This window comes from Equus caballus, chromosome 20 (assembly GCF_041296265.1).
Source record: "Equus caballus isolate H_3958 breed thoroughbred chromosome 20, TB-T2T, whole genome shotgun sequence".
NCBI classification, from domain to species: domain Eukaryota; kingdom Metazoa; phylum Chordata; class Mammalia; order Perissodactyla; family Equidae; genus Equus; species Equus caballus.
The window spans coordinates 54,032,213-54,055,220 of record NC_091703.1 but is presented as its reverse complement, the minus strand read 5'-3'; the positions used below and the strand labels follow the sequence as shown (position 1 = coordinate 54,055,220).

Here is a 23,008-nt window from a genome sequence, read left to right as displayed (position 1 = left end):
GTTCCACTCCTTCCCCATCCTGCCTCAGATGGCATGACCCCACTTTTCTCACAATCCCTTTTTGGTCCAGACTGCCACCCTGTAGTCTCACACACCCCACACCTGACCCCACCACTTTCATGAGCCACCAGACTCTGGGTCATAGAGTGGGAGGTCAGGCACTGGATCATTTATCCTCGAAAACGTCAGTGTGCTAGAGTGTTTGGGGCTGAACCCAACAAACGAGACAGGAAGCACGAGCAGAGGGGAGTCAGGAGGCTCACTGACTAGAAGCCACGGCAGGTGCACTAATGCGGTTAAAGTGCACAGCTGTGTGTAAATGGGGCGGTTGCAGAGGCTCTGGTGTCTGGAACAAAAGGGGAAGCTGGATGGTGTGGGGCTCTGGTGTCTGGGGCAGAAGGAAGAGGTGCAGCTCTTAAGGAACCTGGGACCCAGAAGACGCCACTCAGAGAGGCTTTGGCAGACTGGGTGCCCAAAGGAACACCTGACTCTTCTGCCTTCTGCCTGGTTGGGGCCATCTGTTGGGGCCAGCCTCCTGGGGTATGGAACAGAGCAGAAAGTGGGTTCCAGGGGCCCGGGTCTGCAACAAGCCACAACCAGAGTGGGCTTTTGTATTTGCTGCTGTTCCTTCTTGGTGAATATACCTTTTATTCCTTTAACCCAAATTGTCTGTCCCGGCAGATTGCATGGTGGGCTCCTTCTTATTCTGTTGGTCATACATCCCCACCTAAGGGAACCCTCCTCTGACCGTGAGGTCTTAGCATCCCCCTCCCCACACCTCTTCTTCATCATGCAATTGTTATTTTCATAGCATTTGGCACCTTCTGGCAATCTTAGTTGTTTAATCAATGGGAGTCTTTATATTTAAAGTGGCTTTTTTGTAGAAAACGTATGCTTGGGTCTTCACTATTTTAATCCACTCACGATAGTCTCTGTCTTTTAGTTCGTGTGTTGGAGACCATTCTCAGTGACAATCATTATTGATGCAATTGGATTAATATCTACCATGTTTGTAACTGTTTTCTATTTGTTCCCATTGTTATTTCTTTTTTTTTTTTTTGTCTTCCACTCTTTTTCTGCCCTCTCTGGTTTTAATTGAGCATTTCATATGATTCCATTTTCTCTCCTCTCTTAGCATGTCAATTATAGCTCTTTTTTAAAAAAAAGAACATTTTAGTGATTGCCCTGGAATTTGCACTATATATTTACAAGTAAGTTGAGAGAGCTTTCAAATAATGCTATAACCGCTTCATGGGTGGTGCAGATACTTATAACAGAATATTCCCAGTTGCTCCCTCCCATCCCTTATAACACTGCTGTCATAGAGTTCACTTATCCATAAGCCATGCTCATCTGGTACATTGTTGCTATTATTACCTTGGACACACTGCATTTATTTGTTTATATGTTTATCCTGCCTGTCTTCCACCCTAGAATGTAAGCACTACAGGTGCAGGAATGGGTCTCTTGTGTCTACCCTTGGAGAGCCAGGGCCTAAAACAATGCCTCGCACAGAGTGGTACTCAGTAAATATTTGTTCAGTGAGCCTGGAAATTTTGCTTTCGTCTTGCTTCTGTAACTTGATGTGCTGTCTAATACACAAACAATGGATGTAAAGCGAAGCTCCAGAGGTGTGTACAGACTGGAATTCTTATTGGCTAATCCCTTGATTGCGCAAAGCTTTCAATTGGAAAGAAAAAGGCTGTAAATCCTCGCTTAATGCGCCCACAGCACTCCAGACGAGAGCAAGGCAGAGAGAAGGTGAGTGGAGAAGTTCTTGTGTTCTCTTTTTGGGCTTGGTGGGATTTTTGTGGCCAAATTTACAGTTTATAGTCGGCAGTTGTTTTAACTTTGGGATTAATTTAATGACTATTATTTCTAAACTTGCCCATATCAAATAAAAGGACCGGGTCTTTTTTCTGCCAAGTAGGTCCGTAAATGAAAACGAGATAGCAAATCTAGACGAGGCCTTTTGGAGGTTTTCATTGCCTATGCATGATATGCATAACATCAGACATTGAAATGCCCCCACACCCATATCACACACTAAATGTAATTTCAGAAATTCGTGTGTAAGAGTCAAATGGTGTTTTAGTTGATTGGTTGACAGAACATGCTTAGTAGAATTTAAACCTTTATAATTTTTGAGCCATTACATTTTTTCCTCCTCAAGCAAATCTCATATTTTTGTACACAGTTGAAAAGAACTGTGAACCGCTCACTCTGTGCCATGATGCCCAAGGGTCAATTAAATCTCCTGCATGTAGTATCTTTTCCATGTGTGTTTGGAAGATTTAATCCAAATGGTCTGACACTGGGGGCTTCCTCTGGGGTCCTGCATCTCCAGGGGGCTGTGCCCAGTTGAAAAGCAGGAGTCTCTCAGTCAAGCCCTGACAGGTTTTTGTAGGACTTGTCCCATTCTTTAAACAGCAACGGGCCGTGTGGTGACTCACTTTGTGGTAACTCACCAAGCGGCCTCAATGACCTGGGTAGATGAAAGTCTCTTTCTTGATTCAGGTATATATATATTTAAAAAAAATTCTTTTTACTTTGAGTTCATAATAGTTTACGTCGACTCAGGTATATTTTTGACTTAAGTAAGTTTGTAGGCCTTGGGCATATAAATCACCCTCTTCTGGGTTTTGGGAACATGAATCAATCCATTAGACTCTAATGGGAAGGAAATTTAGTTTCTGAAACTGAAATATAGGGCTCTCTGGAGAAGACGCTTCCCATATGAGCTTGGAATCGAGCAACTGCCTTAATCATCTTGTTACATCAGTAACGCCTAGTCGCTCCCCACCAAGGAATGTTCTGCTGTTTGTGTGTAAGAATGTCCGATAAATACCTGAGCTCTTTTTTGGAGGGGCTAGTTCCATGTAGGAGATTTTCCCCGATAACCTGTCAAATCCAGCTAATTAAATATTTTGCTAATGTGTCATATGTTAGAAAAATAGAAGAGAAATCATATGTAATCAATTAAAAATGGGATGTAACTTTAAAGCTATATGTAAGGTATCCTTCAGAGCTACGCTGAAAGTCTTTGTTCTACTGTTAATATTGCTGTCTTCCAGCTTCAACACGTTCTTCTCTGAAGCATTATGTACTCAGACCTCAAATGCTCTCATCTCTCCAAACTAGCAGAATTAAATTTTATGAGGAAAAGAGGGTTCTGTGGGAGGGTTTTTTGTCTCAGTGACAAATTTTGGTCTGTTGGTTGTGATCCATTCTGATAGGCCATTCTGATCCATTAGAGAAACCAAAGAGAACCTTAAGGATATTCCTATTGATAATGGATCTAAAATTGACATCTTGTATTCTGGCCCCAAACATCTGCTAAAACTGGCAACCTCATAAATGAACCCCTTGAAATTTCCGTTATCTAGAAAATTCAGTAGAAGCCTGCTCTAACTGAAATCGAGAAAAATGTGTGTTGTTTTGCTTAAATTATCCAGAATGACAGTTAACGTTGTCAGTAGAATTTCACCCCCACTCCCCCCAATAATTGGCTGCTTTCTTAACATGGGTGCTCAGCAGCTAGGAACAGAGGGCAAAGAATGAAGACAAGGGAAGAGAAACAAGATCAGAAAGATTGTTAAAACTGGAAGAAACGAAGGAGATTATCGGAGTCTGAACCAACTCCTCGTTTTACAGTTTGGGAAGCTGAGGTGTAGTCTGGGTCTCCCCACGCGCTGGAACCCACATGTCTGGCACTTTGTGAAACTTGGAAATCGAAGGCCTCACATCATAGGAATTCCTCTCTTAATAAGGGGTCAATAAAAATGATCTTACCTGGGGAATTTACTTATAATTCCCCCCAAATCCCTCTCCCCTTCCCTTTCTCTGTTCTTAGCCACACACACTCCAGCACTTCACCATTTGCTTTTCCTGCTTGTTAAACCTGTGCTGCAATTTGTGCCTGCTCAGCATTCCCCAGGGAAGAAAAACCCAGGGCCACGCACGCAGTCCCCAGGTGCAGCTGAGTTGTTTTCACTCTAGACCCAGCTTCTCAAACTTTATTTTCCTGTGCAAGTGAATCACTTGGGGATCTTGTCTGAAAGGCAGACTCTGATTCAGTAGATGTGGCCCAGGGACTGAACCCGCGTGTCTCACCAGCTCCCAGGGGAGAATGTTGCTGGACCCAAGTCACACTTCCGGAGAATACCTTCCACTCCTTTCAGAAGCAAATTTGACTTCTTTTCCCACGTATGAATGTTGTTGCGATCTTGAGATAAAGATGTGTGTGTGCATCTGTGTGTGTGCGTGTGTGGGGGGCATTTTTTGAGTCCTTACTGTGTTTAGCAATTTGCACACTTTGTCTTATTTCCACCTCAAAACTGACCAAAATGAATTAGGAACTATCAGCCTTGGTGTACCAGTGAGGAAACTGAGGCGCAGAGAGGTTAAAAAGCTTGCTCCAGTGAGGGGTAGAGCTGAAGTTTGAACCTTGGTCTTTGTTTTTACTGGTATCCAGGGTCTAACTCAGATACATGCTCTTCCACATTTTCTAAAAGATTTTGGGCATACCTGTTACCCAAGGACCACGCTCTGACTATCCAAAAGTCATCATCACTGCTTTCTGCTCACCCCCCTTGGCCATGAGTCCCTGGGCTCTGGGTGGGGGAGTGCAGCCCACTGCTCGCCTCAGGTGAAGCTGCACCCAGGAGAAGTGAGAGGTGGGACTCCATTCCCAGTGTCATCAGACCCAGGCGGGCAGCCTTCCTGGTGAACCAGGTTTTTTTAATTTGGGACACACCTGTTGGCCAAAATCAGCGGCACAGAAAGGAGAGCTGCAGCGATGGGCATGAGCTTGTACTCAGCTTGCCCACTTGGGTCCTGGGTCTTCCAGGAGCTGGGTTCACAGCGTTTGCATTTGGGGTGAAATCAGAAAGCACAGCTCCTCTGTTCCCTGCTGCTTCATTTTCCATGGACGGAATGAATTTTTCCATTGCACCTGTTCTTTTAAGCTTTGACAATCTACTTTTTTTAACAATGAGATTAATTGGGTTTACTATTTGAAGCGTAATTAGACTTGGTCTTCCGTATTACCAAGCTGTGGTTTATCCAAATCTTTGTTTAAATTCATTGGAGGTCAAGGAAAAAGGATTAAAGGACTTGGTTTAGACCCTTAACCTATAATGCCATGGGACAGGGAGGGGTGGGGCTCAGACAAACAAACATACTTTCATACAGTCATGTGTTATTTAATGATGGGGATATGTTCTCAGAAATGCATCGTTAGGTGATGTTGTCATTATGTGAACATTATAGAGTGTACTTCCACAGACCTAGATGGTGTAGTCTACTGCACACCTAGCTGGTGCTAATCTTATGGGACCACCATTCTGTATGTGGTCCATGGTTGACTGAAACATCATTATGTGGTGTGTGACTATATACCCATTCCTTAAGGCTCTGTTCAATTTCTGTAATACCACATTGTATTTTCATTAAACACATTTCCTTCTGACTTACCTCTTGATAGTCTGGATGTTTCCATCACCAGGTATAAGGTTTGTAAGGGTTTTGATGGCGGGAGCTACATGTTATTTATCTATGAATGCCTGGAGTGCAGAACCTAGTATGCTATCCATAGTAGGAGCTCCATAAATGATGTTGATAGAAAGAATGGAAGATTGAACACAAAAATCTTAACAAGTCTGGGAACTGGTATCTCAGTGACACGTGGAGGTAACAGCCACCATGTGTCTGGGGTAACATTGGATTGTTTCCACAGCAGATGGAAGAACTAAGACGTGCCCCTGCCTTCAGGAGTTTGCCACCTCGTCAGAGTTTTGCAGTGTAGGATCCAGGGGGAGCAGTTGGTTTTGGAGTGTGAGACTGTAAGAGGTATTGGGCTCCCTCTGTGCCCTCAGCTATTCTAGAATGAACAGCTCCTCCTGGAAGGGGTTGGGGTAGGGACTACGTCCTGCTGAGGATCTTTTAACAAGCTCCAGTTGGGTCCTCCAGCATTCATCTGAGAGCCCAATTTAGAAGGCCACGCAGCTGAGGCCGAGAGATGGAGAATGGGGGCTGCTTGGCCAAAGCCAGCGATTTATGGGGCACACAAACATTTGTACAGATTTTTACAAGAAGGAGTGACTAGTTATCCTTCTAGAGGCTGGTTATTACCAACAAGAGAACACAGTTTCCTTCTTTCAGACTGGAAAAGGGGCATTGCAGACCACGGTCCTGTTGACCTGAGGCGGGGTTTCCTTCATCCTCACTCTGCTCTTCTAGGGCTCTGTTGGCGCCAGGGAAGCGTTGGAGGTGGTGGCCGGGTGGGGAGTGATCCTGTCCCTTGTAATCCAGCTCCAGATCCCAAAGTTACTGCCTTCAGTCTCCTATGTGCCTTGAGAATGTGCAAGGTTCGGGCAGAAGTGAAGTGGAGGAAACTGGTGGGTGCAAAGGTGTTACATAAAATTCCAAAATACGCTTCCACACAGCAGCGAGCTACAAAAATGCTCCATTTATGCTCATAATCACAAAACAAAGGCAAAAGTCACACCAGATTTTACTTTTTACATGTTTTGTATTACAATATTGAGTCCAAGTCAAATTACCAGAGTTTTAGCTCCCTTTTACAGATTTCAATTGCATTTGCAACAATCACTTACAAATCACATAAAACGAATGGACAAGCCAATGTTAGCATAAACACTCTAAGAAAGCAGTAAATCCACTCATCCTTTAAAGAAGCGTGACCCACTTGATATGGGTCAGATATTGTGGTACGTATCTTCTCTATTACTTTATTCCATCCTGGGCCTTCACAGTAACCCTCGGAGGTGGGCAGCACAACCATCCCCTCATTTTAAGGATGAAGAGACTGGGGTGGAGAGCAATGGAATGAGGTTGTACGAGAGAGGACTCACAACTCTAAAGCCCAGAGCCCCCTGCCTTTGAAAGATGAGGATAGTCACACCCCTTATTTCCGTTTGAGGACATAATGTGGATCCCGTGCCTGGCACAGAGGAGGCTGTAAGTGAGAGGGGCCAGAACCACACCTGCACCCTCAGCTTTCTCAGCGTTCATTCCCTCAGCTATGAACCCGCATTCAGGAGGTTACACCCCAAGGAGCACAGTTTCCCCCCTCACCCGGAGACTCTGCCCCCCACCTCCAAGGAAAATGCTACATTCCTCTCTGGTCCGCAGACTCTGACCACTTGTCCGGTTTAGTCCCACACCTCCGAGGGCCCGTATCGCTGCTGCCCTTTGAGTGTTGAGTCTGTGGTGCCAGCAAGAAGCTTGCCCCATTCTTGATCGTTTTAGGGTGGCATCTTGCTGCCGCTCCTTTTGTCTGAGAGATTTCACTATCAGGGCGCCAGGCACGGTGTTCGTTCCTCACTCTTGATTGGGTCTTTAGGATAAATACAGTGTCTTTTGGAGCCTCCGAGTCATGACAGTAGCCGTGTGAGGTACGGATCTCCTGAAGGCTGTCTAGAGCTGAGAGTTTTAATCTCTTTGGGTTTCAAATCACTAAGAGAATAACCAGACAGAAGAAAGACCATGCAGCCTGCATTTGAAGGGACCACTGCTTAGAAACAGATTTCTGGAGGCTTGTGGGCTTTCTGTGGGTCTTGTGACAAGGAGGTAGAAAGTACTATTAGTTCGCTTCATTATGGCTGTACTCGCTTTGAAACACTGTGGGTCCCCGGGGGTAATGCTCTCCAGTTACAGCTGAGGGCGTGAAGGCGGACAGAGGTTTAGTGAATGGGCCTAAGGTTACGCAGCTTCTTGGCGGCCAGGTGGTCCTGTCTAGGTCTGCGTCTGTGCTTGTCCCAGCACTCAGATTTTGTGACAGAAATGAAAGAGTTCCCAATTCCCACCGAACATTTCCATCCAAGCAGGCCCAGCTCCTTGCCACTGTTAAAAAAGATTTTCTTTTGCAGGGACATCCGTGAAACCATCATAGTAACTCCTGGTTCCTTTCTCAAAACATCAGAGGCAATCTCTCAAATCTACAGAACACTTTGATAGATGTAGGTTGTTCTTTCTTTTTTCTTAAATTGTACAGGAGAGTGTAAACCATTTATGTACAGCTTAAATATTAATTATAAAGACTAATTACTAATTCTGATTAAGAAATGGAACATTATTAGCATTCCAGAAGCCCCCATGCTCCTCTTCAATCGCAACCTCCATTCTCCTCACTAGACATAACCAGCATCCTGCTTCTGGAATAATTATTTTCTTGCTTTTCTTCATAGTTTTGCCCCCTGTGTATGCCTTCCCAAATAATAGTTTTGTTTTGCCTGTCTTAGAGTTGTTATAAGTGGAGACACACCATACAGTGTGTGTTAATTTGTTCTTTAAACATATTCTTCCTGTTTTGCCCTTCAGAAGACCTCGAGCCAGGAGTCATGGCGGCCAAGCCCAAGCTCTGTTACTTTCGTGGCAGGGGCAGGATGGAGTCAATCCGCTGGCTGCTGGCCGCAGCTGGAGTGGAGGTCGGTTCCTGATTGGGAAAAGTAAGGAGGGTAATTTGGGAGAGATTGAAGTGGTCCTCTTCCCCCTTCAAAGTTCAGGAGGATGCTTTCAGACTGTACCCACTCTTTCCCTTTCCAACAGTCTTCTTTGGTAAGAGTTGAAGGAGGGATAATACTCCTCTGTTTAAGGAGGGGTTGGAAGGTAGAGCCTAGAGAGGCGTTATGGAAGCTTTGTAGGGGCTGGTAAGATCATGGTGGATCGTAAGACAAAGGAGAGAGAGGAGACCCACATCTGGAGCTTCCTCTTCAATGGGACCAGCTGATTTCCCGGCGGCTTTTCACCTCTGCCTTGGCTCCTCAGTCTTGTTCTACTTGTGGCTGCCAACTGGAGACTTAGGCGTGGCTGCAGTCTGGCCTCCCCTCGAACCCTCCTCTGAAAGGGCTGCCCCATGGAGCTCTTTGTTTAACTCTCAATTCCCTCTCCACTGACTTTTCCATAGATTTTCACAAGTGCTTTCAAGTTGTTTTGTTTCATGCAGGTGTAGACTCCTTTTTCCTGTTTGAATGTCATCTCCTCCAGGACAAGGATTCATTACCTTCTTTCTTTTGTTCACCTGATCCTACCCCCATCTCAAGGTTTAGGGGAGGAAAAAGTCACTCTTTCACACAAAAGTTTTAGAAGCTCCATCAATAAATTATGAGAACCCCGCCTGGGTAATGATCCTTGGATCCCTTTCATTGAATATGTGAGCATTAAAGAGAAATTTAATTTGTCTTGATATGGAGGGAGAATAACACAGAACAGAGAGAAGAAAGAAAAGAGAGGAAAGGAAAGAGGAGGGGTCAATGGGGAAGTTGGAGAAAAGGACAAGAGTTTGGAGAGAGGGAAGAGTTGAGGTGAAGAAAAGGAGAAATGTGGATGGGGGCTTGGGGATATCCTTTAAGTTGACAAAAACCAAAAAGGGGTGCCAATCTCATGCTAGTCTAAGCTAATCTAAACACATACTCTGTCAGCATTTTCAGCTATGTGGTAGTTGATAGTTTTGTGAATCCTTTTAAATTTTCATGCAGGAAGCCATTGGGCATTTTATATCGTGGGCATTTCTCTCTTTCTCTTTCTCTTTTTGAGGACCTGTAAGTGATAACAATGTCTTTATCCTTTATCTAGTTTGAAGAAGAATTTATTGAAACAAGAGAACAATACGAGAAGTTGCAGAAGGGTGAGCCTACATTTATTCAATGTTATCTTATGGGGAAAAAATGAAATTTGTTTCTAGGAAGTATTCATTTCATTATAGAACACAGAGCTCTAGAGTGACAACTATTAAAAAGGCGAATAGTGTGACTGCTGACATTGACTTTTTGCTGTGTCCCTGGCACAGAGCTAAATTTGTCATCTGCGATGTCTCCTTAGCCTTCGTAAAAGCTTATCAAGTAGGTATGACGCTGGCCTCAACTAGATAGGATGGCATGGGTTGACCCAGTGCCAATTGGTTCAATACTCCCCATCCCACCGAAGAAATCTTTAAAAATTCTTAAATAATGATCCAGTGGGTTGGAGGGGAGGGAACAGAAGGAAGGGAATTTTACCTAAGATATTCTCCAGTTCTCATGATTCATATCCACTTGTTCTTGGTGGTTTTAATAGATTAACAGCAAGCATTTTATCAGGTCACAATTGTAGAATCAAGACTGTAGAAATTTTATTAAATTTGGATCGAGGCAGTAGTTCTTAGTCTTTACAATTCCTCAGAAAAAATTCTCACACTTAGAGAAAAGACTAGTACTTTCATGGTACTTCTTAAACTCCTAACGACCATAATGTTATTTTCCTTATCTAAGGAAACCTGGGTGTCCTCATTTTTGCTGATAAACAGTCATGAAATTAACACAAATTATTTTTTAAGAAAGACATTCGAATACTAGTCAGCAGATCTGCCGTTTATAAACTGTATGACTTTGGGCAAGGCTTTTAGCTTGTCTACATCCTGTCTCCTGACCATAAAGTAAAAATAATCTTTATCTTCCTATATTGCAATGTACCAGTAGATCTCATTGAATGGGGAAGGCCCACTTACTCCTTCTTCAATTCTTGTCCAGGAACTTTATTATCTGAAATCCCCATGAAGCTCTCCTTCCTCTTTGTTTCTGCCCGACTCCATCCCAAACAAGGACAGTCACTTGTCCATGGTAGGGGTTAAATACATATGTATTGAATCAATAAATGACTGTCTCTCCGTAAACTCTCTCATGATCATTCCGTTAGGAAGTGCTCTCTAACAGCCTCTGAAATCTTCCACCCCTTCCTGAGTCTATGATGCTGCTGTCGTGCTTGGGACGCCCTCCTGGGCGTTACTGTTGTTTGTGAACAGGAGGCAGAGAGGGACCGCAAGGGAGCACTGGACCAGGAGTCAGGAGGCCCACTTCCGTTGGCTTGGCTTTCCCCCAACTGTGTGAGTTTGGGAAGTCACATTTGCCTCCCTTGGCCTCCACAGTACTGTCGTCTATAATATGAACGAATTGAACTAAATCATCTCAAAGATCCTTTCCTGTACTCTTGACCTGAGATTTTTTAAAAAAATCCATCTGAAGAAGCTCGTCCGCTCCTACAAGCAGGGGTCATTTCTAATGGATGTCTGCATCACTCTGAAGCAGCAGCACAGAGCTCAGCTTCAGATGCTCGTTTAATATTGAACAAAGGTAGAAATACCTTTAGGCAATGGCGGTTTTGCAGTCTCTCCATTAGTAATAGTACTGGTATTTCCAAAGCACGATCACAAGCTTGATCTTATTCTTACTCGAAGAAACGCAGTAAGATGGGCAGGACAGATACTGTTGCAGATCAGAAAATAGGCTCATGGAAGTCAGAGACTTGCCTAAAGTCATCCAGCTAGACAGGGTCCCTGGCTCCCTGGAAAGCTGTCACGGGTTCCTCAGTGGTATTCTCCCACCATCTTTGACTGCCTCTCGTTGAGTCAGGTAGGAGCAGTAGAGGATGTTGGGGAAATTAACTGTGGCCTTTGCCAATGCACTGGTGAGGTCTGATTCCTAGTCTGGGTAAAGATCCTTATTCTCAGAATGCACAGGTGTGAATGAAATGAAAAGCCTGCTCATTTCCTCAAGATCCCATGAGAAGAGCACTATTTGTAGGGTGTCTTTGAATGCATTATTCGTATAGGCAGTCACTCACCAAGAAGAGAATTTGATTTTACTGAACATTGGTTATTGATGGTATGTGATGTTTTACTTATGTTTTCTCATTTCATCCTTTTAAAATCCTGCTAGGTAGATATTATTAATATTTTAGGGAAAAGGAAGCTGAAGCTCAGATAAGTCATTTGCTTAAAAGTCACATGGCTGGAAAGGGCTAAACCTGGCATTCAGACCCAAGTTTGCCAGCGTTCTTGCTGTGATGTCCTGATGCTGTGCAGACCTAGACTGATACCTCTTGTACTTTTTAAAGATTCAGATTTTTTAAAGAATTTACTCTACCCCTGAATCAGGACATCTGGGAGATAGGGTGAGTATTTTTAACAATGTAGCTCCCCCAGATGATTCTTATTGACCCTAAACTTTGGGAACCAGAGCGCCTATACTATGACATAATCATAGTAAATGTAGAAAGCCTTAAATGATCACGATTAACCAACCCATAAAAATGCATGAAACCATCAAGAAAATCTCAGATTTTCTGTGAAGCAAATGGTCGGCATTTCCTCAACAGCTGGAGTCTCTAACTCCCCACTTTGTATTTAGAATCTTGTGTATAATATAGTCTGTTCTCTGGTGGTCTCTTACTTACTCGACCAATACTGATTTAGACCCTTTGCTCTTGCCCTCCTAAATAATTATTTTCATTTTTTATTCCAGCTCGTCTTATTAATTTGTAGTTAGAGTGCTAAGATCGTCCTTGTTTTGGTAGTTTCCTTATTTTTACCCTAATGCTATAGTTGAATATTTGCTATCCTGTTCTGGTTCTATCCATCGGTCTCCCTAGTCTGTGGCTTGTGTCCCCTTTCTCCCTTTTTTCTTTTTTCAAGTATGAGAGCCTTCTCGAGGATTTCTTGTAATGGAGGGCTTTTAGTTACAAATTCCCTTAACTTTTGTTTGTCTGGAAAAGATTTAATTTCTCCCTCATATCTGAAGGAAATTCTTGCTGGATAGAGTATTCTTGGCTGAAGGTTTTTATCCTTTAAAGCTTTGAATATATCACTCCATTCTCTCCTAGCTTGTAGGGTTTCTGTAGAGAAATCCGCTGACAGTCTGATAGGGGCTCCTTTATAGGTTATTCTCTTTTTTTCCCTTACTTCCCTGAGTATTCTTTCCTTATCATTCCTATTTGCCAACTTTACTATTATGTGCCTTGCGGTGGGTCTTTTTACACTGACAAATCTAGGAGATCTAAAACCCTCCTCTACACACATTTCTCTGTTGATCCCTAGATTTGGGAAGTTCTCTTCAATAATTTCGTTAAGCACACTTTCTGCTCCATTTTCCTTTTCCATATTCTCGGGAATTCCTATGATCCTTATGTTCTTACTCCTCATTGAATCCATTATCTCTCGGAGATTTTCCTCATTTTTTTTAATTCTTAGTTCTCTTTCTTCCTCTGTCTGGCGCCATTCAGCCTGTCTGTCCTCAATTATGCTGATTTGCTCCTCTATATTGTCTACACGGGCATTCAGGGAATTCGTATTCTGTTTTATCTGGTCCATTGTGTTTTTCATCTCAAGTAATTCTGTTTGATTCTTCTTTATGATTTCAATCTCTTTTGTGAAGTAACTCCAGAACTCAGCTTGTTTCTCTTTCTCTCTACCTCATTGAGTCTTTTGATTATAGCAGCTCTGAATTTATTATCACTTAGTTTACCTAATTCCAAGTCCTCAGGACTTAATTCTGTGTTTTTATTGTTTTCCTTCTGGTCTGGGGCTTTTATAAATTGCTGGATGGTAGAGGAGTGGTTTTTCTCATGGTGGTAGAATTCAGTTGCAGTTACAGCCTGTCGCCACTAGATGGGGGTCGAGAGCGGCGTGTTAGCTCTCCGCCCTGGAGCAAGATGGCTGCGCCCACTGGCTTTGCTGTGGGGGAGGGGTTGTTACACGCGCCAGTCTGGGTTCAGATGAGTTCTGTTCTCTGGTCTCCCGAGGCCCTTGATTTATAGGGTCCCCGCGGACGGAAGCTTACCCCCGTCAGCGGGTCTCCACTGAATCAGCGGTAGGAGTCCTGGATGATCCCCCGGTCGCGTGGCCCCTCCCCCGCTCCTTCCCGACCCGGGCCGCAGCGATCGCAGACTCTAGGGGAGGGAGCAATGTTCTCTCCTACCGTTCCGGTGCCTCCGAAGGTGTAAAGCTAGGTTTATGATCTCCTCCTTCTTGGTATTGTAGGTCTCTAACGAGCTGGCATTATGTTTATTCTCTGAAATTCAGTTCTTCCAATCTTTTGTTGTATTTTGGAGGGGAGAGAATCCCGGGTCAGCTCACCCCGCCATTTTGCTCCCTTTAACTCCCCACTTTGGATGAAACTAGAAATCACTCAATGAAATTAGAAGTGAACCCTCCTGCAGGCTCACCACAGCCAGGGAAGGAGAGCATCTCAACCTCTCTTTGCTTGAACCATAGATGGACGCCTGCTTTTCGGCCAAGTGCCTCTGGTTGAAATGGACGGAATGGTGCTGACACAGACTAAAGCCATCCTCAGCTACCTTGCTGCCAAGTATGACTTGTATGGGAAAGACCTGAAGGAGAGAGTCAGGTACCAGAGTGTTCACGCCTCTACTTGATTCTTTTCCAGGCTCTGTCATCCTACACCAGCTAAGACCTAGTTCAGGTGCAGCCTTTCAGCCTGGACTGAGGGGAGGAGGCAAGAGGAATGAACACAGGGGAGAGGACCTTGCTACACCCGGCATGTCTTGTGCAGAGCTCTGAATAAATACTCCAGATCTCCCCTCCTAGGGGTTTGCAGTCAACATTCTCATAATCTCCCCTCACTCCTAAGAAAATGTCTTCTCATAAGATAACCTGGTAAACTTTTCTGCATGAAGGTAGACATGAATGACTCAGCAAACAAATACATATTGAGCATTGTAGCAACGATCTACGGCCACAAATAATGCCGTATAACATATCTTCTTGAAACACAGTGACTTAAATCAGCAAGCATTTCTTTTTGCTCCCCAGACTATGAGTCATCTGGGTGGTCAGCATATCTGGGCCAGGGTTGACTTATCCTGGCTGGTCTCACTCATATGTCTGGTCAACTAGTAGTCAGCCACGAGGCTCTGGTTTTGGCTATTGGCTGATGATTGGTTGGGCGGCAAATGGACCATGTGTTTCTCATTCTCTCATCCTGAGCTTGTTCTCGTGGCAGCTAGGCAGGGTTCTAAGAGAGAGAGGGAAAGCACACAAGGCCTCAACTTAGAGGTACTCAATCCTTTCACATGTTCCTTTTTTCAATAAACATTTCCAGAGACCCTACTGTACCGTGGTCTCCTGGCTGGTACTGGTTCCAGAAATCATTCCTAAGCATGGAAGCTTGGGGGAGAGGGAATCAAGTTATTTGCCCCAATATCCATTTATACCATACAAGTGGCAGATTAGGGAACTCCATACTCAAAGATTCCTCTCGGAATGAGAGTCCCATGTTGACTTGTCAGGGTCGACATGTACGCTGATGGCACCCTGGACCTCATGATGATGATTGCTCTGGCTGCATTTAAAACCCCTGGGGAGAAAGAGGAGAATCTTGCTTTAGTCGTGAAGAAAGCTAAAACTTGTTACTTCCCTGCCTTTGAAAAGGTAAGCTATAAGGTTCTGGGACTTTTACATTTTCTGTTACTGATAAGAATATTTAAAGAGTGAATGTCTGAAAAGACAGAAGCAATGTTAGAGCTTTACTGCATTTGGACCAAAACTTAAATAAGGATTCCAGACATGCATAATTATGGAACCTCCAACAAGACAGGATTGCAATAAACCAAGTTCAATGAAAGGATACGGCATTTCTATTCTGATTTTTAAAATAAGCCATCAGCCCAAGGCCTCACCACCTCCAATTCACTGCGTCCGTCAGATATTTCTTTGGGTTTAATACTGTAGACTAATCATGGCTCATGTAAAAGACGAAGTCTCTTAAAGCTACAGTTTTTCTGAAGTCGTCTTGGAGTGAATACTAATTACAAAAGTCCCGTCCGTACATCTTGTGAGGTTCCAGACACTAAAGGACAGCCTGTGACATGATGAGAAAGTCAGTTAGCACAGAGTTCCGTAGCTAAATGTTTGCAGGGCAAAAGAATTCTGTGGTATTTATCTTCAGTCTTAGCCTGGGGAAACAATGATCACTTAATAACTATAATTAAGGGTTCTGCTAGGACCTCACAGTACTAGACAAGCTCAAGGAGTTCGTGTTTATTTGGGAACAATGTACAATGTTGTTGAAACACCTTCCATCTAAAAAAATTAATATGATTATTTGAGTCACAGAGTTAAAGTTATAGAGCTAAAGAGTGCTTTATCGTAGCACAGCCTTTGAAATCTGTGTGCCTGATCCGGTACTTCCCAAGACTTTTAAAATCACTTGTTTGTTCAAATCAGGATCAAATTCAAGTTCATTCATTGTAATTAGTCAGTTACATGTCTTCAGCCTCTTTTCATCTGTAAGGTGTCTCTTTGCTCTCTCTTTTTCCTCTTGCATTTGTCGTATCCAGTTTCCCACAGTCTAGGATTTTACCAATTGCAACATACACACTTATTCTCTAGGTTTCCTGTCAACTGGAAATTAGAATTAGAAGCTTGGTCAGGTTCAGGTTTGATGATTTAGGCCAGACTTTCACAGGGAGTGCTGCGTAGGTCATCGGAAAGCACACGTTGTCTGGTTGTCACTCTTCTTGTGACGTTAACATGATTGATGATCAATGTCTAGACCCACAGATTTATTAGTGGGTGCAAATTGTTCACATCCCAATCCTGTTAGTCTCTTTTCACTTATTAGCTGGAATACTTTCAACACAATGAATCTTCCCCACATAATATATTTGGTCACCCTGGGGTATGGTTGATATAGGAAAGGAGGATAAATGCTTTTTTACTTTTTATTCACCACTTTTCAAAATGTGTTAGTTATCTGGCATCTTCAAAGGAGACCAATGAGTTTATTAATTTTTTTATTCCTGTTTTTATTCTTTAAATAATGTTAGGATACTATTTATTTATTAAGTACTTTATGAGAAGCAGATACTCATTATATAAAAAAGGGGACAATACAGAAATGTAGAACATGAAAGAAATAAATCGCTACTACTCTTACCACCAAAAGATAAATGTCAGTTATTTTCATGTATTTCCTTCCAGTCTTTTCACTATAATAAATTTTTATTTACTTTCAGATTTTTGTATGATCCACTTATACTGAAGATAATTCCACCTGTTATTCTATTATTTTAAATATTTTCGAAAGCAGAACCTACCACTTGATACTAACAAATGTCAATACTTTTGTTTTCTTGCTTATAAACGTTTTTTGTCTCCTTAAAACAAATCTATACGGATGGCTGAAATCTCCTTTGGACTGTACCCAAATATTATATCCCTTCCTTTCTCCCTCTCTGAGGCAACCACTTTTAGGAATTTGACGCAGATTAGTGCTGTCCATTTTTAAAACAGAGACTTGGCTCTGGGTTGTTTAAAAAATTTTTACATAAGTGGATCCTAAAACATTTTTACATACACAGTACCATACTGTAAGTTTATTGTCCAATTCCTTTTTTCAATCAACCCTATATTTTCGAGTCATATAGACAAATGTTTTATCATTATTAATATATTTACATTTACTTCTTTCATTTTATTCTGTTTTCTGTTTGCAAATACAAAGCTTTTCTTTGCCGTTCCCTTCCCTCCTTTTCTCCGTCCTGTTAGCTTGATCAGATTTTCTTTATTCCCAATTTTTCTTCTAATGGTTTGGAAGATAAACATTTTTTTCTTAAACTATGAGTGACTATCCTCCTCTCAATAAGACAAGGCTTTAACTTCCCTCCAAACTTCTCCTGTCTTCTTCTTTTTATGTTTTTGTTGAGTAATATTTTAGATACAACTTGATTTTATACTCCTTCAATGTCTTTTTTTTTTTTTTTTTTTGGTGAGGAAGATTGTCCCTGAAATAACAGCTGTGCCAATCTTCCTCTATTTTGTATGTGGGATGCTGCCACAGCATGGTGGGATCCCAAACTGTGAACCCTGGGCTGCTGAAGCAGAGTGCGCGAACTTAACCACTACACCACTGGGCCAGCCCTGCACCCTTTGTTTTTTGATAGTCAAGACTTATGTAGATGTGTTAAGGGATTTCTTTGTTCACCATTGCTCCTTGCCTCTCCTGGCTTCCTTCTGGGCATATTTTCCTTCTACATGAAGAGTATTTTTCAGAGTTTTCTCAGGAAGGGTCTGTAAGTGTTTAGCTCTTTCAGTCTCTGTCAGAAAATATCTTCATTTTACCTTTACTCTTAAATAATTATTTAGATGGTTATAGAATTCTAGATTAATAATTATTTTCCTTAATGCTTTGAAGATATTATTACCAGTGTCTTGTGGCCTTGATTGCCACTGTTTAGGAGTCTGCTATTAGTGTGGTTATTTTTCCTTTGGTGGTGCTGTATTGATGTTTTTTAGACTTTATCTGATATACTTTCAATGCAGTGTGTTCACTTCTGGATTTGTTTTTATTAATCTGCTTGGAGTTCCTTTTCAGTCTGAAGATTCTCCCTCTTTTTAAAGATTTCAAGAAATTCCTCCACCAAATAACTCTTGAAGATGGCTTCTTCCCTGTTCTCTCTCTCTCTTTTTTTTTTCCTAAGGAAGATTAACCCTGAGCTAACATCTGCCAATCCTCCTCTTTTTCTGAGGAAGACTGGCCGTGAGCTAACATCCATGCCCATCTTCCTCTAATTTATATGTGGGACACCTACCACAGCATGGCTTGTCAAGCGGTGCCATGTCCGCACCCGGGATCCGAACCAGTGAACCCTGGGGCTGCCGAAGCGGAACATATGCACTTAACCACTTAACCACCCAGCTGGCCCCTCCCTCTTCTCTCTATGCTGTCCTCCTGGGCTCCTGGTACATACATGTTGGAGCTTCATTCTGTTTTCCGTGTGTCTTAACTTCTCTTTCATATTTTCAGTATCTTTATTTCTGTGGGTTTCCTCAGATCTATCTGCCAAATGCCTGATATTCTTTTTCAACTTCTCCATTGAGTATTTTTCTTTTTTTTGAGGAAGATTAGCCCTAAGCTAACATCTGCTGCAAATCCTCCTCTTTTTGCTGAGGAAAATTGGCCCTGAGCTAACATCCGTGCCCATCATCCTCTACTTTATATGTGGGACGCCTACCACAGCATGGCCTGCCAAGCAGTGCCATGTCCGCACCCGGGATCTGAACCGGCAAACCCCGGGCCACCGAAGCGGAATGTGGGAACTTAACCGCTGAGCCACGGGGCCAGCCCCTCCATTGAGTATTTTTATATTGTTTGTATATTTCATTTCAAAGTTTTTGCTTCTATTCTTTTCAAATCCATATGCGTATTTTTCCTACATGCCTTTCTTTTCTTTATCTCTTTGAACATTTTAAACATTTTTAACTCCTTAAAGAGTTCACTCTTATTTTTGGCTCTATGGCTCAAAATTCTCCCTTTTTGTAAGACTATTTCCTTGGTCTCATGGAGGAGTTGTCTCATGTACAAATGACATAATGTTTAATTTGTAGCAGTGAGCTTGTCTTCAGCAGGAATAACCATATATTTGATGTATTTGATATATTTCATGACTGTTTTAGTCTTCACAGTTACTAGAGTACTCCTTGGCTGGGATACTCTAGAATTCACTGATTCTTGACATTTTTTTCATTCATACTGATGCAGGCTCGGCAAGCCGAGGAGTTGAAAGAAAGATTTCTTGCATTCTCAAGGTCTGGCAGTAGTGCTCGTTTATTCAGAGAATAGCATGGAGTAGCATGGGGACAGAACCCATGGGCAGTAAGAGCTGCAATGGGTTGAGGGTCGGGCTAAACTTACAAGGCGTAGGTAGGTGAGTTATTTCTTTACAAGACAAAGGAAAGATCATGTAAAAAAGTCGTTAAAATGGTATCAGTGCGGGTGGGGTCTGGTTATTGGGTGGTCCTATAACTTTAGATAAGAATCAGATTGGATCAGATCAGGACATCCTATGCTTCCCAGAGATTGATATAGATCAGTATGTAGGGCAGGACCCCTTGGGCTTCTCCCTGGGGCAGCTTGATCCTCATCACATACTAACATGTATTTTTATTCTTGTATGTATCACAGGAAGAAATGTGGTCCTGGATTTATCTTGTTCCTTATTTACGGAGTCAGTCCGTATTTGTGCATCTGCTACTCAAAGCAGCACTTGAGGAATTTTTACATTCACTTTTCAATGGGTAGTAGAAAGGCACAGGTTTGGGCTTCTGGCATCTCATTGGTGACATATTCCCACCTCTGGTGTAATAGCCAGGTTCTAGCTAACCATGACCTCTGTGTCTCCCCTTACTGGTGGGGACAGTTTTACTTAACCAGCTCCAGGCTTACAAGACAGAACTCTGTTCCACCACTTTACACCTCAAGAAAATCACTAACAAATTTCCCAAAAGATTGTGCCAATTTACAGCAAAGTGTAAGAGTGTTGGTTTCATCCTTTCCTTGTCAGCATTCTTGGAGATTATCAAGAAGAAAATTCTTGAGTGAATTTGATCTGTACAAAAGATTTTGTGCTTTTGTAAGTGTTTACCTAGCAAAATAGTCTTTATATTTATTCGATACTCTTTGCTATTTTCCTTTCTGTAGATTTTGAAAGACCATGGCGAGGATTTTCTTGTTGGCAACAAATTCAGTTGGGCAGACATACAACTGTTAGAAGCTGTTTTAATGGTGGAAGAACTCGATGCTTCTGTTCTTTCTGACTTCCCTCTGCTAAAGGTAGTGTGTGAACAGCCACACAAAGCCCAGGAAGCAATGAATAGAGACAAAGACTTCAGCAAAATATGCCTCCAGGTCAATCTCAAAAGAAACTTCAGAAGAGCGTTTTAAGAATCATTACTTTTATTCATTTGTATAACTTTCTTTTCCTTACACTATAGGATCGTGAGGAAATAAAACCTCATGAAGGGAGAAAGAATAGGTTATTTTGGTTTCTAGCATAAGCATTTAGTGTTTTCCATGTTTTAGTGCTTTGAGTGGTTTTTCCTGAAGAAGCAAGGCTGAGAAGTCTGTCCTTGTTGCTTCCCTCCCCAGCTCCCACTAGACAACTCTGCACCCCACTCCCCCAATCACTCTGATGCCAAAGCCCCCGCGAAGTCTGTCGATTGTTCAGAGCTTCTGCTTGGGTGGCGCTGCCTCCCTCTTGCTTCATTGCCCATCCTCAGGCCACTCTCTCTGAATCCTGCCACTGCCACTCCTCGCCTGGCCTCTGTTCCACTTCCTTAGAAACATTGTATCTAATAGGTGACCACAGGTTTTGTCGTTTAAGAACGGCATTTTTTCTTATTACAAAAGAAATTCAATATACAACCTAAATTAGACATTTCTATAAACCAAAAAAAGAAAAGAAAAAGACCTAAGCAGCCAAATGTTGTTACATTAGACTCTGACCTATTATTTTACATTTTTTTCCCCCAAATAAGGTGATGCTAAGTATTGTTTCGTGGCCTGCTTTTAACATCTTTTTCAATGATCATAAATATATTTACATGTCAACAAATATTCTTCTGCCATATCATTTTATTGGATTTTATTTTCATTGGGCAGTCGTCACATCTTTCTGAAAAATCAGAACTATAGAAAGAGGGTATAAATTGAGAAATCTCATTCCCACCACGGCTCTCCCACCTTCCTGCCTGTATCATCACTTTTATTATTTATTTATTTATTTATTTTTGAGGACAATTAGCCCTGAGCTAACATGTGCTTCAATCCTCCTCTTTTTGCTGAGGAAGACTGGCCCTGAGCTAACATCCATGCCCATCTTCCTCTACTTTATATGTGGGACTCCTACCACAGCATGGCTTGCCAAGTGGTGCCATGTCCACACCCGGGATCCGAACCAGTGAACCCGGGATCTGAACTGGCGAACCCTGGCCCGCCAAAGCGGAACATGGGAACCTAACCACTGTGCCCCTGGGCTGGTCCATAATCACATTTATTAGTTTCCTGTGTATCCTTCCAGTGTTCCTATTTATGCAGATATGAGGAAATGTGAATATATATTTATTTCCTCACTTTTTTTACACAAAACAGAAAATAGTATATATTCTGTTCTGCCCTGGGCTTTTTTTTTAATCAAACAATGCGTTCTAGAGATCTTTCCCTGTCAATACAGGGACCTTCCTCTTTCCCTTTATATATAATATCATTTTAAATTGATGGCTTATATTTCTTGCAGGGATGTACCATAATATACATAATCAATTTTCTTTTCTTGGAAACCTATGTTTCCTAAGTTAACATCTGTTGCCAATCTTGCTCTTTTTGCTTGAGAAAGATTGGCCCCAAGCTATCATCTGTGCCAATCTTCCTCTATTTTGTATGTGGGATGCTGCCACATCATGGCTTGATGAGCAGTGTGTTGGTCCATGCCTGGGATCCGAACTGGCAAACCCCGGGCCACTGAAGCGGAACGTACGCACTTAACTGCTGCACCACCGGGCCAGACCCGGACAATGATTTTTAATAAGATAGCTTAACTCATCCTAAACACACCAGCAAGTGTATTACCCTTCCCAGGAACATCCAGCCAACATGTGCTGAGTGATTAAGTCAAATTCAGCACCCTGGGCTCCATAAACTGCCAGTCTAAACATCCTCCTTTCATGACAAAGTTTTGATTTTTCTTGAAGCTTGTGATTTTTCTTGAGGCCCTGATTTTACCATTTCTCATTTTAGGCATTTAAAACAAGAATCAGCAACATTCCTACAATTAAGAAGTTCCTGCAGCCTGGGAGTCAGAGGAAGCTGCCCCCGGATAGCCACTATGTGAAAACAGTCAGGAACGTTCTGCAGTTGTGATGGCTGCAGGCCTTGTGATGGCAGCAGGAATGATCCAGTCGCAGCATCAGCATGTGCCGCCAATCAAAGCAAACCGTAGATCTTAGGAGTAAAATGTCTGGAAAGAAGAAAACCACATGGCCATCAATAACAAATCTCATTAAATGCAATATGAAACCGTTCTGATGGGTGAAATTTTTTTAAGCTTGTCAGTCGTGGAGGATGGTTACAACTTTTGTGAAATCACTGTTCTGTGTAAATAAATCGGAGGCTGATATATTTAGGGTGGTGGCCTACATAGGGCACTGTTCTTGCCATCTGCATCAAGATGGGCACCAGTGGGGGAAGAGGGAGCAGAGACTTTAGGGGGCATGTTCTCTCCAACACCCACCCTGATGCTGAAGACTTGGGAAAGAAAAACGGGGGCAAAGGGCAAATCAGGAGCATGATGATGGCCGACACTAGTAAATCCAAAGGGGAAATGTGGGGGACAGACAATGTCCAGGGAATACCATTTTGAGACCCTGAAAAAAATCTTA

The 23,008-nt window shown here is 42.5% G+C and overlaps 1 protein-coding gene across 4 annotated transcripts; it reads left to right on the top strand.

Moving 5' to 3' along the window:
* Positions 1-1,420: 1,420 nt before the first annotated feature.
* Positions 1,421-22,651, top strand: LOC100069318 (glutathione S-transferase A4-like). Of its 4 annotated transcripts, XM_005603987.4 has the most exons (8): positions 1,539-1,761; positions 7,893-7,982; positions 8,344-8,450; positions 9,598-9,649; positions 14,048-14,180; positions 15,082-15,223; positions 20,274-20,405; positions 22,368-22,651. In XM_005603987.4, the coding sequence occupies exons 3-8, from the start codon at positions 8,364-8,366 to the stop codon at positions 22,488-22,490; spliced, it is 669 nt and encodes a 222-aa protein (XP_005604044.1). In that variant the 5' UTR covers positions 1,539-1,761; positions 7,893-7,982; positions 8,344-8,363; the 3' UTR covers positions 22,491-22,651. The 4 variants fall into 4 exon arrangements, with proteins under 4 accessions (XP_070101777.1, XP_005604045.1, XP_005604044.1 ...); XM_070245676.1 differs by having other exon boundaries at positions 1,421-7,982; XM_005603988.4 differs by lacking the exon at positions 7,893-7,982 and having other exon boundaries at positions 1,537-1,761.
* Positions 22,652-23,008: the final 357 nt, after the last annotated feature.